Source organism: Kogia breviceps, chromosome 19, assembly GCF_026419965.1.
Source record: "Kogia breviceps isolate mKogBre1 chromosome 19, mKogBre1 haplotype 1, whole genome shotgun sequence".
Taxonomy (NCBI): Eukaryota; Metazoa; Chordata; class Mammalia; order Artiodactyla; family Physeteridae; genus Kogia; species Kogia breviceps.
This window is the reverse complement of record NC_081328.1, coordinates 13,897,236-13,910,566: the sequence shown is the minus strand read 5'-3', so window position 1 is coordinate 13,910,566 and position 13,331 is coordinate 13,897,236. Positions and strand designations below refer to the sequence as shown.

At 42.2% G+C, this 13,331-nt stretch overlaps 1 protein-coding gene across 4 annotated transcripts in view; it reads right to left on the bottom strand.

Annotated features, from left to right (window-relative positions):
• Nucleotides 1-11,883, bottom strand: part of BLMH (bleomycin hydrolase) — a 43,221-nt gene extending 31,338 nt beyond the window's left edge. The window contains exons 1-6 of one of the 4 annotated variants that reach the window (XM_059046314.2): nt 11,605-11,883; nt 11,111-11,308; nt 7,721-7,830; nt 6,502-6,643; nt 5,819-5,907; nt 3,758-3,850 (exon numbers count right to left, since the gene is read on the bottom strand). In XM_059046314.2, coding sequence (XP_058902297.2) covers nt 3,758-3,850; nt 5,819-5,907; nt 6,502-6,643; nt 7,721-7,830; nt 11,111-11,308; nt 11,605-11,857 — 885 coding nt within the window. In that variant the 5' untranslated portion in view covers nt 11,858-11,883. Of the gene's footprint in view, nt 1-3,757; nt 3,851-5,818; nt 5,908-6,501; nt 6,644-7,720; nt 7,831-11,110; nt 11,312-11,604 lie in introns of all 4 variants that reach the window. The other 3 variants (XM_059046313.2, XM_067022006.1, XM_067022007.1) reach the window with 3 other exon arrangements.
• Between the last annotated feature and the right edge of the window lie 1,448 nt (nt 11,884-13,331).

The following is a 13,331-nucleotide window of genomic DNA, read 5'->3' as shown; positions in this document are numbered from 1 at the left end:
GATCCCTTTTTAAAGCTATTTTTATATGATCTTAAATGAAAAAAATATGGAAGAAAATGCACCAGAGTGTTAGCAGTGATAACCTTTGGCTCACAAGGACTTTCTATGTCATCCTCCCCTGAGTCAGTTAGTATGTAACTTCTTATATTTAAAAAGTTTTAAAGCACAAGCATTATTCATGCTCCTGGTGTAACACTCAAAAGCCTCTAATGTGCAACAGGGTAGAATGATTAGCAAATGTAATTCAAATATGTTGTATGTTTCAAACTAAGAAGTTAATTGTTCAGTTGAAAAAATAAAATAAATGGCTATACCTCAGAAAGAAAGATAACTAGGCCCTGATCTCAAGGAAAATGACCTTGACCTTAGGTCTGAAGCAAGCCTAAGCCCATATATTGTTTTTAAGAGCTGAGAGCCACTGCTATAGAATTTCCTGAGTAAATCATAATGACTCCTTGTCTCTTCCTATGGCACTGATAAATATTATTTCTGGTCTTTGTTTTATGTTTTGTTTTTTTTTTTTTTTGGTGGTACGCGGGCCTCTCACTGTTGTGGCCTCTCCCGCTGCGGAGCTCAGGCTCTGGACGCGCAGGCTCAGCGGCCATGGCTCACGGGCCCAGCCGCTCCGCGGCATGTGGGATCCTCCCGGACCGGGGCACGAACCCGTGTCCCCTGCATCAGCAGGCGGACTCTCAACCACTGCGCCACCAGGGAAGCCCTTATGTTTTGTTTTTTAACAGACAGAATTTTGGTAGAGAATACACTTAATAATCCTAAGGGAATCTGGAGGCTAAAAGAGAGTAGACACACTAACACTACAAAAAAGTGACTACAGGGTTCCAGATCTGCCTTGTCTGTCATCACAACAAACCTACCTTTCTCTTCTCTTAGAAAGAATGCCTTTAGCATAAATACATTTCATTCAAAGCTATCTGAGCTTCATGGCTGTTAAGTCATCATTTTGATATGCCTACAAGGCTAGGCAAAACATAGGTACTAATTTGTGCCTTTAAAACCACAGCGAGACTCTTCATTACATAAGAGTAAGATTAAATAGAGAGTTATCTAGGGGACTGTAAAAAATCTAAAGACCTATACCACACAGAATTCTGTAGTCAACAGTTTACCTAGAATCATTAAGTAAACAACCCTATTTATAAAACATCCATACTCAGGACTTGGTAAGGTGGTGTTGTACTATTTTTCCAAGGTTAGGAACAGGAGAGAAAAGATATGTGAAATATACCTGCCCTAATTCTTTTTTTTTTTCTTTTGGCCACACCACAGCACATGTGGGATCCTAGTTCCCCCAACAAGGGATCAAACCTGCATCCCCTGCACTGGAAGTACAGAGTGTTAACCACTGGACAGCCAGGGAAGTGAACCTGCCCTAATTCTTATCAGCTAATCCCAGAGTCAGAACATGGATTTTAGACATATCATTTAAAAGATCATTAAAGCAAACATCTTAAGCCAACAGAATGCTTGTGATTTGCAGTAAGTATTATCTGAGCCCGTTTCCATAACTCTTTATAGAACCTTCATCCTTACTACACTCCACCATCTTACTATAAACATAAATAAAGGCAAATTATGCAGGAGATATGGCCTCAACAGGAGAGATCATTCCAAGGAGAAAGGGAAAAAACTAACATTTATTGGACTACCGCTATGTACCAGGCACTATGCCTTATATACTCTTATACTTCCTTATTTGATCCCCACAAAAATCCAATGAGAAATATATTTTAAACCCCAAACGGAATCTCAGACAGTTTAAGTATTTTATCCAAGATCACAGAGCTGTTAAGTGATAGAGCCAGAACTGAAACCCATGTCCTACTCCAAAACCTATTTTCTTCTACTACAATCAGACACCTCTCTTAACAAAGTACACTTACGGAGTAAAAAAAGAGGTAAATACGAGATAATTTAAATGTATCTAGCAAAATGAAACCTCTGTATTCATCCACTGAACAATATTTAAGAAATGAATATTGTATCAAGCTAGAAGTGTTACACTTGAACAAATTGAGACTTCAGAGCTTCAGGAACCTCACGTGGCTGTTAAACGAGGAGATTCGATAGCCTGACTCCAGAGACCATGCTCTCGACTACACTCTGCTGTCTCTCTAAAATTCAAAGGAAAACATAAGTGAAGCATTAATGTTGTGCACTGCAGTGAAAAACTTTAGGCCATCTTAATTCCATACAGTCTTGAAAGGACTGTTAGTTGAGTGATTCCTAGTAATGGGCCCACTAGATGAAAAAGGGAAATGTCTGTACTTTTCTCAAAGTGATTTCACAGTTTTATACATATTCATCTGGATTATGAATAGTATTTAATAATAAAGATTTTCAACTGCCTTGAAAATAAATATTACTGACTTACATTTGTTTAATGCTTTTTAAGTTTTTCAAAATGTTTTCACATACATTATTTTAACTGTTATAACCATCGATAGCTTCTCATCTTTATTCCTACAAAATAAAACCAAAAGACCTGGCATCTACCTAAGATCCCTCACAGCTCTGCCTTTCTAGCTTAATTTACTACCAAACACACTCACAAAATGTTATGTTTCAGCTATCCTGTTCTCTGAAGATCCCACCTTTGTTCATGCCACTGGACATGCAATTCCTGTTGTCTGGAATGGTTTTCCCAGTTACCATCTGGTATATCTTTACTGCTCTTTCAAGAGCTGGTTCCAATATCTTCCCCATGAAACCTTCAGTTCACTGAATTAGTCACTCCCTCCTCTATGACCACCAAATCCTTTATAACACATCTCTAGCATAGGATTTATTATAATTATTCATGTGTTTCTTTTACCAAGAGGTTGAACTCCTTGAAAGTAGAGACCATGTCTTTCTCATCTTTGTATTCCCAGTGGCAAACTCATAGCACATATTCAATATTTATGAAATGAATAAGAGTGAATTATAGAATAATACATTGGGAAACAGAAGATATAAGTACAAGTCCCATACTAAACAGCAAAGTTTATACCTTAGCCTTTTCAGCTGTAAAATAAGTAATTTTCTTTCTTTTATTTTTCAAAGATTCGATAGTTTATTTTTTATTTATTTATTTTTGGCTGCATTGGGTATTCGTTGCTGCACGCGAACTTTCTCTAGTTGGGGGCGAGCAGGGGCTACTCTCTGTTGTGGTGCGTGGGCTTCTCATTGCCATGGCTTCTCTTGTTGTGGAGCACGGGCTCTAGGAGTGCAGGCTTCAGTAGTTGTGGCATGCGGGCTCAGTAGTTGTGGCTTGAAGGCTCTAGAGCACAGGCTCAGTAGTTGTGGCGCACGGGCTTAGTTGCTCCGTGGCATGTGGGATCTTCCCGGACTAGGGCTCAAACCCCTGTCCCCTGCATTGGCAGGCAGATTCTTAACCAGTGTGCCACCAGGGAAGCCCTTTCTTATTTTTTAAAAAAATATTTATTTATTTATTTATTTATTTTGGCTGCACCAGGTCTTAGTTGTGGCATGAGGATATCTAGTTGTGGCATGCGGACTACTTAGTTGCGGCATGCATCTGGGATCTAGTTCCCTGACCAGGGCTTGAACCCAGGTCCCCCACATTGGGAGCTCAGGGTCTTACCCACTGGACCACCAGGGAAGTCCCTAAAATAAGTAATTTTCAATTCAATTCAACATTAACTACAATGACCACGCTTTGCAATCAATGTAACAGATAGGAATATTCTGAGAGTTCTTTAGAAGGGACACAAAAAATCCAAATAATTGTTATTACCTCCTCCATCATGGCATCCTGTGTGGCTGAGATTTCTCCTTTGGTTGCGCCACTGTGTACCAGGTTCCTTAGTCGTATACAAAATTCTCTCATCTATGATAGAAACTTATTCAGTTACCCAAATTCAACTATAAATGAGCCTAATAGACCAGTGCTAGCTCTATTTTGAAGTATAACTCAGCCAAGAGCACAGGCAAAATTCATAAAAGCAAATGCATTTTTCCCCAACCAGTCCACTTAAACACAGAGCTAAAAACACTCTCCATAAGGAGAAAAGACATGGATCATTCCCCAAAACTACTAGATGGAACTGCTCCTGCTCTGCAACTGATGGTACCCTCTGTGATACATGTCTGGGGATGGGGAAACCATGTAATTCCATAATGCCATCACCCTCAGAAAAAACAAGAGACAAGCTGATTATGCCACTAAGTCACTCTAATAGATTTCTTTGTGTGTGTGGTACGCGGGCCTCTCACTGCTGTGGCCTCTCCCGTTGCGGAGCACAGGCTCCGGACGCGCAGGCTCAGCAGCCATGGCTCACGGGCCCAGCCGCTCCGCGGCATGTGAGATCCTCCCGGACCGGGGCACGAACCCGTGTCCCCTGCATCGGCAGGTGGATTCTCAACCACTGTGCCACCAGGGAAGCCCTCTAATAGATTTTAATTTACAATTTTACTGGTTGTCCATTTCTTCTCTGTAAAATCATTATGACCATGGCTATGCCAACCCCCAATATACTTTTCATTTTTGTTGTTTTCAATTTTGAGAGATGCCAAAGATAAAGGTGAGTCATAAACCTAACCACCATGCTAAGGAGAATCCTGCTCCCACCTAAAATGGAATCCAATGCTATACTATTAACGACCTTTTAGCCTGTGGATGATATTCTCCAGTTTCCTGGATGGAAAATAACCTACTTCTAATATTGAGGAAACACATTTACAGTTTATTTTAAAATGTAGTCTTTGTCCCAGGGATGGCAAATCCAATTTTAGCCTCATAGATCAAGACAGCAGATTCTGGCAACTCCCATTTCTTAAAAAAGATGTCTGGCTGGCAGAGCAGCATCCCTGTAGGATTCAATCCTCCTTGGGAAAATGGGTTATGCAGAGAAGAGAGAATGATTCATTAAGACAACTGAGGCAATAAAAAGCAGTTCAGTGACTACATCAAATGTTAAGTGAATGGATAAACTACACTGATATAGTTTGGGGAAGCTGCAGAACTCTGCATACTCTTTGAGGAAGTCTTCCAAAGAGTTCTTTTTGGTTTTACTAGAACATAAAGCTGCCCCAGTCCACCTCCACTAGAACCAAGTTACCATGCTTGTGACTGAGAATGGGACCTTCTTTCCTCAATACCCATAAGAAAATATTAAAATCAATAGAAATAGGGCTTCCCTGGTGGCGCAGTGGTCGAGAATCCGCCTGCCGATGCAGGGGACACAGGTTCGTGCCCCGGTCCGGGAAGATCCCACATGCCGCGGAGCGGCTGGGCCCGTGAGCCATGGCCGCTGAGCCTGAGCGTCCAGAGCCTGTGCTCCGCAACGGGAGAGGCCACAATAGTGAGAGGCCCGCGTACCACAAAAAAAAAAAAAAAAAAAAAATCAATAGAAATAAAAGTGGGAGATTTTTTAAGAGAAGGGGAAAAAAAACACCCTAATCTCAATTATTTTTAAAGTTAACATGAGGCTACATTGCCTTGGATAGACACTGAGTAGCTATCTTATACACAGACTGTGTATACTGAAATGTCCAGGAATGTCCCTGGAAAATCAGTTAGGAGTTTTTTTGTTTTTTTTTTTGTAGTAGGCGGGCCTCTCACTGTTGTGGCCTCTCCCGTTGCGGAGCACAGGCTCCGGACGCGCAGGCTCAGCAGCCACGGATCACGGGCCTAGCTGCTCCGCGGCATGTGGGATCTTCCCGGACTGGGGCACGAACCCGTGTCCCCTGCATCGGCAGGCGGATTCTCAACCACTGTGCCACCAGGGAAGCCCCCAGTTAGGAGTTTTAAGGTAAGTATACTACATGCAATCCCAGCCTGCTCCATATGCTGTACCTTGTGATTCAGAATATCATTCATCCTTCTGGTTGCCTCTGTTGTATAAGATTCAGGGAAGCACTTCTTAGGGATAACACCATATTTTTCTAAAAGAAAACCAATTTTAATGTTCAATAAAGTAAATGTATACTCCAGTGTCAGGAACTCTGGCAAAAATAGCTATTGCTTTTAAAAACAGGCCATATTTTGCTAGTCTAACTCAGAAAACTTAATGACCTTACAATATTATTAAACAGGTCATTTAATCTGCCTATTTATCCATCTATCTTGAATTAATTCTGTTCTTTTTAATCTAACACACTTTGTAAAGTCTTCAGCATGATGAAGTTTCTCCAAAAGACAATTTTTTGAATGAGGACATTTTCAAACAGTTGCAGTTTCAATGCGTTTCTTGATTACATCAATGGATAAGAGAGAAACATTTTCATAGAAAGTTAGTTCTACTTAATACAACCTTTTCTTCTCTAACTCAACCTTCACAGTACCTATCTCCTTACCTCTAATTTAAGAAAGGTACTTAATAGGTAGGAGTTTGAGATAAAGGTTCTTAGAGCTAACTGTATACCCCTCTGGGGACCAATTCTACTCTGTACTTAACCACCAAAGAAATGGTCTATGCCTAACTACAGAGCATTGCTTGATCATGCTGGGTTTCAGTTTCATTAGAGAAAGGCTCTTACCAACAACATTGACAAGCATATCCCATTGTCCTCCATCATTTGCAGGATTCGTAAGCAAATACTGCACCAGCCTACCATCCTCAGGCTCCTTTTTCTGGGCTGTGTCCACAAAAGCATTTAAGAAGAAATAACAGCGTTCAACCTAGAGTAAGAGAAGTTAAATAAAATTAAAGGAGAAGAGAGCTAATATCTTTATTGACATTATCAACAGAATATGAGTCCTGGAACTACTGTAGACCCAACAGAGTAGGTTTTTGTTTGTTTGTTTGTTGTTGTTGTTGTTTTTGTTTTTGCGGTACACAGGCCTCTCACTGCTGTGGCCTCTCCCATTGCGGAGCACAGGCTTTGGACGCGCAGGCTCAGCGGCCATGGCTCACGGGCCCAGCCGCTCCACGGCATGTGGGATCTTCCCGGACTGGGGCACGGACCTGTGTCCCCTGCATCGGCAGGCGGACTCTCAATCACTGCGCCACCAGGGAAGCCCCAGAGTAGGTATTTTTAAACTAAAGTTGGTAATTACATAGCAGTATCTCTGGGGCTTCCCTGGAGGACCAGTGGTTAAGACTCCACACTTCCACCGCAGGGAGCAAGGGTCCGATCCCCGGTTGGGGAACTAAGATCCCACATGTCACGTGGTGTGGGGAAAAAAAAAAAAAAGCAGTATCTGGCTTCATAAGAATGTCTGAAGTGTTTTCCTTTATCTGTGTGTACACATTGTAATAGTTTATTCAAAACAAGGCACTGCTTTATTCTGAAACAGAAAAATCTGATATTTAGAGTCTTCAATCAATAAAGATCTAACGGACACATATAACATACACTTTAAAGATAAAAACCTGGAATAAAATTATTTACTGTTTTTCAGACAAGTATTACCCAGAGAAAGGGACTTAGGTCCTAGAAATACAAATAATCTACATAAAGATGCTAAAAGGGGAAATCACTGAAAACAAAATAAAAAATTTTAAATAAGAAAGAAACAAGGACGTAGTAAGGTGAGTCATCAGACTTATTATTTCATTGCAAAAAGTATCCACCTACCAACCAAAGTAGTTCTGCCTTTGAAAAGAGTCAACTTTTGATACTTCGGAAATCAGAATAAATGCTGTCCCATCTATAATGGAAGGCAGACTACAACTAGAAAAGCAAGAAATGAAGAGACAGTCCCTACCAAGGTTGATATTGAAACAAAAAGAATATTTCAAGATCAGTCCCATACCTTGTCCCAGAAAAAGAGGTAAGACTGACTAAATTCAAATTCTTCAATATTTAATTTTTTCATGAATGGAAGTCTCATAACATTCAGACAAGAAAAGATCCAGCATCGCCCTGAAAAAAGAAAGCAAATCAAGAAATTATGATGAATGTTCACATAGATTACATTGTTCCAACTGTATTTCCCAACACTGAATCCATGACAAGATCTTGGACAATTTAAGACCAAATCAGAAAGAGCAGAAAGATACAAAAACAAAAACAAGAAATGTAGTACTTACTATCTGTAATATATATGCAAAGGTTTATATCCTTAACATATTAAAAAAATCTCTTTACGTATCACACAAAGAATCAATTACAAATCACCTAAGAAAAATTACATTAGAAAAAGAAATACTGGTAGAGAAACATGAGCAAAGATCATGAACAGCTAATTTAATAGTCAAAAAAGATACAAATAGCCAAGAAACATTTTTTTAAAGTTCATCATAAGACACCTGTTGAATGGAGAAGCATTATTTTTCAATTAATAATGCCCAATATTGTCAAGGACCTGGGGAAACAGCATTATTATACACCCTGGATAGGAATCTAAACAGGCAAAAAAATATCTGAAGGCACTATGGCAATATGTGGCAAAACCTTTAAAAAGTCTCTACCCTTTAATGTGGAATATACAGTATATGCTTCAATGTAAGATGACTGTAACATAAGTCAACCCCCGTGCCCTGAGGATTTTTTTTAAGTTAGTTTAGTTAACTGAATTATATAAACACTTAAAAATATAGATGAAATAGTAACTGTCTGCCTATAATACTTAATTTAGTAGCTTTAATATTTAGATATTTAAAATCATATTAATATAATAAATTGATGTAGAAGCATTGTTTTTTCCACTTTCACATGTCATTTTCACACTGATCCACACTTTTCACGTGCATCTTGGCATCAGTGCCTTTACGATTATTAGATCCACTCTTTCAAACAGAACACATCATCCTTCTTCCATCTACTATTTTTGAGTCACAGCAATGCTTTGAATCCATGCATAATGCTGTCACTAAAAAATGTTATGCCACCACCATATAATCATATTCGTCATTTGTCCTGTAAGTGGATAATCACAAACTCCACAATGTCACCATCTTCTGTACTTCTGTACATTCTGTACTTCATCTTAAGTGATCTTTAGAGGTCTATTTACAAGGATATCCAACATTTTCACGTGAGGTCATGTCCTAGAAAAATACTGCATTCAAATTTTCTGCTTTTTAAAAAACCTGATTCAATCAAATGATCTACATAAGCATCCCAAACTAGCATGGATCAAGGTCATTTCAGAGTAATTAATGTCTTTGCCAAAACGTACTTTACTTCAAATTAAATTAACTGAGAATGCTCATTATCAAAGTCTTTGTAAAGCCTCACACATAGGGTAACTCTTTTCTAAGGAAGATTCAGAGGGGAAAAACCTTGACTGGGCATAACTTTTTTACTAATATGAAAATACGTTCACAATATATTGGTAAGTGAAAAAGGTAGGTAGGTTACCTAACAATATGTAAGGTATCACCCATATTAAACACACACACACAGAATAAAGACCTGACAAAATACTTAACTCATCGGTATTTTGCAAATATTCTACATTGAACAACAGTAATCTTACAAGAAGAAAAAATAATTAAAAATAAGTAACTACACACAGTGTTTTTCAAAAGTCACTAATGGGGCTTCCCTGGTGGCGCAGTGGTTAAGAATCCACCTGCCAATGCAGGGGACACGAATTCGAGCCCTGGTCCAGGAAGATCCCACATGCTGCGGACCAAGTAAGCCCGTGCACCACAACTACTGAGCCTGTGCTCTACAGCCCGTGAGCCACAACTACTGAGCCTGAGTACCACAACTACTGAAGCCCACACACATAGAGCCCATGCTCCGCAACAAGAGAAGCCACTGCAATGAGAAGCCTGCGCACCGCAATGAAGAGTAGCCCCCATTCACCGCAACTAGAGAACAGCCCGCGTGCAACAATGAAGACCCAACGCGGCCAAAAATAAATTAAATAAATAAAAAAATTTTTAAAAAGTCACGAATGACTTAGTATAGCTCATCTTTACCTTGCTTTTATCTGTATGCCACCTCTCTCATATGCACACGATTATTTCCCAGTGAGGAAATCTGGATGAACTGTTAATGTGAAAACTGCAGGAAAATAACCTACATAGCTCATGTGCTATTTGTACCTTTTGCAAATAAAAGTGACACTACAGGATACATAAGACATGACCTGTTCCAGATGAACATTTCCAGGCTTTTCCCTAAAAGGGCACTGCAATCTAAACCATGTAGGACCACTAATAACATTACTAACTGGATCTAAATGGATAACTTGTAGCCTGACAGACCACACCACCCCAAGCACTTTCTACTGTGGCAAAACATTAATTATTGCAAGATCATAATTTTTTTCTTAAAATTTAAAAATGAACTTTACTGAGGTATAATTTACATACAATAAAATACATCCATGTTATAAACATACACTTTTGAGTTCTGACTGGCTTTAAGCAAGCACTGATCTGCTTTCTGCCAAAATAAATAGACTGGGAGTAGTTTTTAAATGGATAGACTTTAAAAAGTCCTTTTAGTACAATTCTGCCATGAGAATATCCTTATTTAGATTCCTGAATAACCCGTCTTTCACTGTAGCTGTTTTTCTGTTTTCTAGTGGTGCTAGACAGCAGATAGCAAAGCAAGAGCTCTTGACCAGCAAGGCATGAGAAATGAGTAGGTTTCTGTATTACAAACTACTCTACTGGTGGTAACTTAGCCCATTAGCACATGTGTTCAAATTGCAACCAAAAGGTACACTTAAAAATAACACTTGATGACATTTTGATGCAATTACATTGTGTCTTTTCCATCCCATACATTTGTACATGGCCTTCAGGGCAACGTGGAGGTGTCCTCTAGGGCATGAACCTTTTTGCATGACGTGTTTCGTACCAAAACAGATCATGCAAAAAGGTTAGGTGATTTGTAATTGATTCTTTATGTGATTCTTTCGTACATATATCGCCAAGACATGGGGCTGCAGTCACATAACTTCAAGACAGAATATCGTGAATTACATTCAAACAGATGTCCATGGGTCAGTCAGTCACTTTAGTGCTCAAATCAAATATACTAACGAACCACAGAGCACCAAAACAAGTCACAAAGTAACGTTGTTGGACCTGCCTGTACTTGGCGCCTGTTCTCTAAAAATTTACTACAACTTCTTTCTATCCGAACCTCTTCTCCCCTAAGACCATTCTTAGGTAAGACACCACAATGGGACGCTGTCAAGAAAGTCAAGGGAAGTGTGCAAGAAGTTTGAAGACCTCACCTGAGCTCTTCTGGTTGGTGACGGGCTTGCCTTCAGGATGCACGGCGTGCTGGAACACATGCTGAACACCCTGGACCGTGGCCCTCTTCAGACAGATGTCCAGGAGGTCGTGGGTGGTGCCGACATTCTGGGCCAGTACGAACTGCGGATCGGAATTCAGTTTCTGAAACAGAGCAGCTACCTTCTCCGAATTCAGTCCTGCTAAAAGACCAAACGGGATTGATTATAACATCAAAAAGAGGCTGAGAAGAGCTGATCCGGGACTCCCACACTCGGGCTCTAACTTGGTAAGAGCATCCCGAGGTGACCACAGCAGCGGAGAAGCCCTTCACCGGCGTCCTCGCCCACGATGCTGCCTCCCTCCGGGCCGCTCCAGCCCACCCAGAAAGCTCTACCCGCACCATCGCCCCGGGACCCGGCCCCGGCCCTTCCCCGCCGCCGGGCCTCCGGAGCGCAGCTGAGTCCCCAGAGGCCACCCGCGCCCCGCGGCTTACCCTCGGCGGGGAAGAGCGGCGCCTCACCCGCGTCGTTCATGGCGCCCACGCTGCCCGGCGGGGGAACGGTAGTTTCGGGGTCCTCAGGCAAGAGCCGGAGCTGCACAGCGTTTCGCTGCCTAAGCTGCCCGACCTGGCTCTCGCACCCCGACCGCCGGAAAGAGGAAACCGGCTCAGCGGTGGCGGAGGGCTGAGAGAAACGGGGTCCGCGGAGGGACAAAACTCCCCCCACGCGTTGCTGAGTCAGCGCCATCGGGGCTGGCCCCGCCCGTGGGAGGGCCGAAGGGGCGGGTCGCTGACGCGCTGCAGCCGCCCGCGCCCCCGCCCCCGGCGGGCGGGTCCCCCTCGGCTCAGGCCCACGCTCTCCTTCTGCGCTGCCCGCTGTCCGCCCCCGCGGCGCCGGCGTCCACAGCCAGCCGTGATTACGCTTCCTGACCACCGGGGCGCCCTCCTGGGCTAAGGTCAGCCCCGAGCGTGGAACTCGAGGGGTTCCATGCTGGGCCTGGAGACCGAATACCCTAGCATTGTGAAATTGGCCCCATGAAGCCTTTTCAGAGGCCAAAAGGGGGCTCCAAGGCGGTAGGGCGGGCTCAGGGGCCGCATAATTAATCACTGGGCTTAGAATGGGTTGACTCGTTTCAGAAATGAACCCGAAAGCTCTTCCAATAGGCATCCTTCTATGACCAGTCACTGCACTTTCAATGGCAATGTTTTTGTGTTTGAAGGGAAATTGGAATCAAGCTCTTTCCTGCCCACTCAGTTGCTACCAGCGTTCTACAAACATACATACTTCCCTGCTGGTGCAGTGGTTAAGAATCCGCCTGCCCATGGAGGAGACACGGGTTCGATCCCTGGTCCGGGAAGATCCCACATGCCGCGGAGCAACTAAGCCCATGCGAGCCACAAGTACTCAGCCCTCGTGCTGTAACTACTGAAGCCTGCGTGCCTAGAGCCCGTGGTCCACAACAAGAGAAGCCACTACAATGAGAAGACCACACACTGCGTGGAAAAGTAGCCCTTGCTCGTGGCAACTAGGGAAAGCCTGTGCGCAGCCAAAAAACCCAAAACAGCCAAAAAAAAAGCAAAAAAACCCCAACAACATAAAAAACATACAATTGCTCATTTCGAGGAAACTACCCATTCTGGGCTTCATGGAGTCAGTGAACATCTCCTACCTAGCTAAGGGGAGTGACAGAAGTCAGTCTGATGCATCGATACTGTTTGCCAACCCTCTACAAAACCTTCAAATGAGTGGGCCCTCGTCCCCAGGCTTTCAGGATAACTGAGAGGTTTAACAAGGTTTTGAGATAGTGAAGCCTTTTTATGTTGTTTTTCATGCTCTAAAATCTCAAACCTTAGTGAGATGTTGGGATGGGACCCAAAGGTGATGAAACAAATCCAGATAGCTCTGTCTACCACTGAAAAGCCTGACTCTGCTACTCAGAGCAGTGAGAGTCTTCTGTGGAACCTAGCATCTAGGTCCTAGATTGAAAATAATCTCTGATTCTAAGGAACTCTAATATCTGGGGAAAAACCATACTCAGACACCAATCAGTCATTTGAGAAATCACAGTCTCTGTGTCCCTAGAGAGACCTAGCCAAAGTTTGGGGATATGACATAGCAACTGTCTCCAACAGGGCCCATCAGCTGTCCCATTCTGAGATTCTTCTGATGTTTGAAGAAAAAGAACCGGTTGAAAATTATGCTGAAAGAAATCATTGGTCCT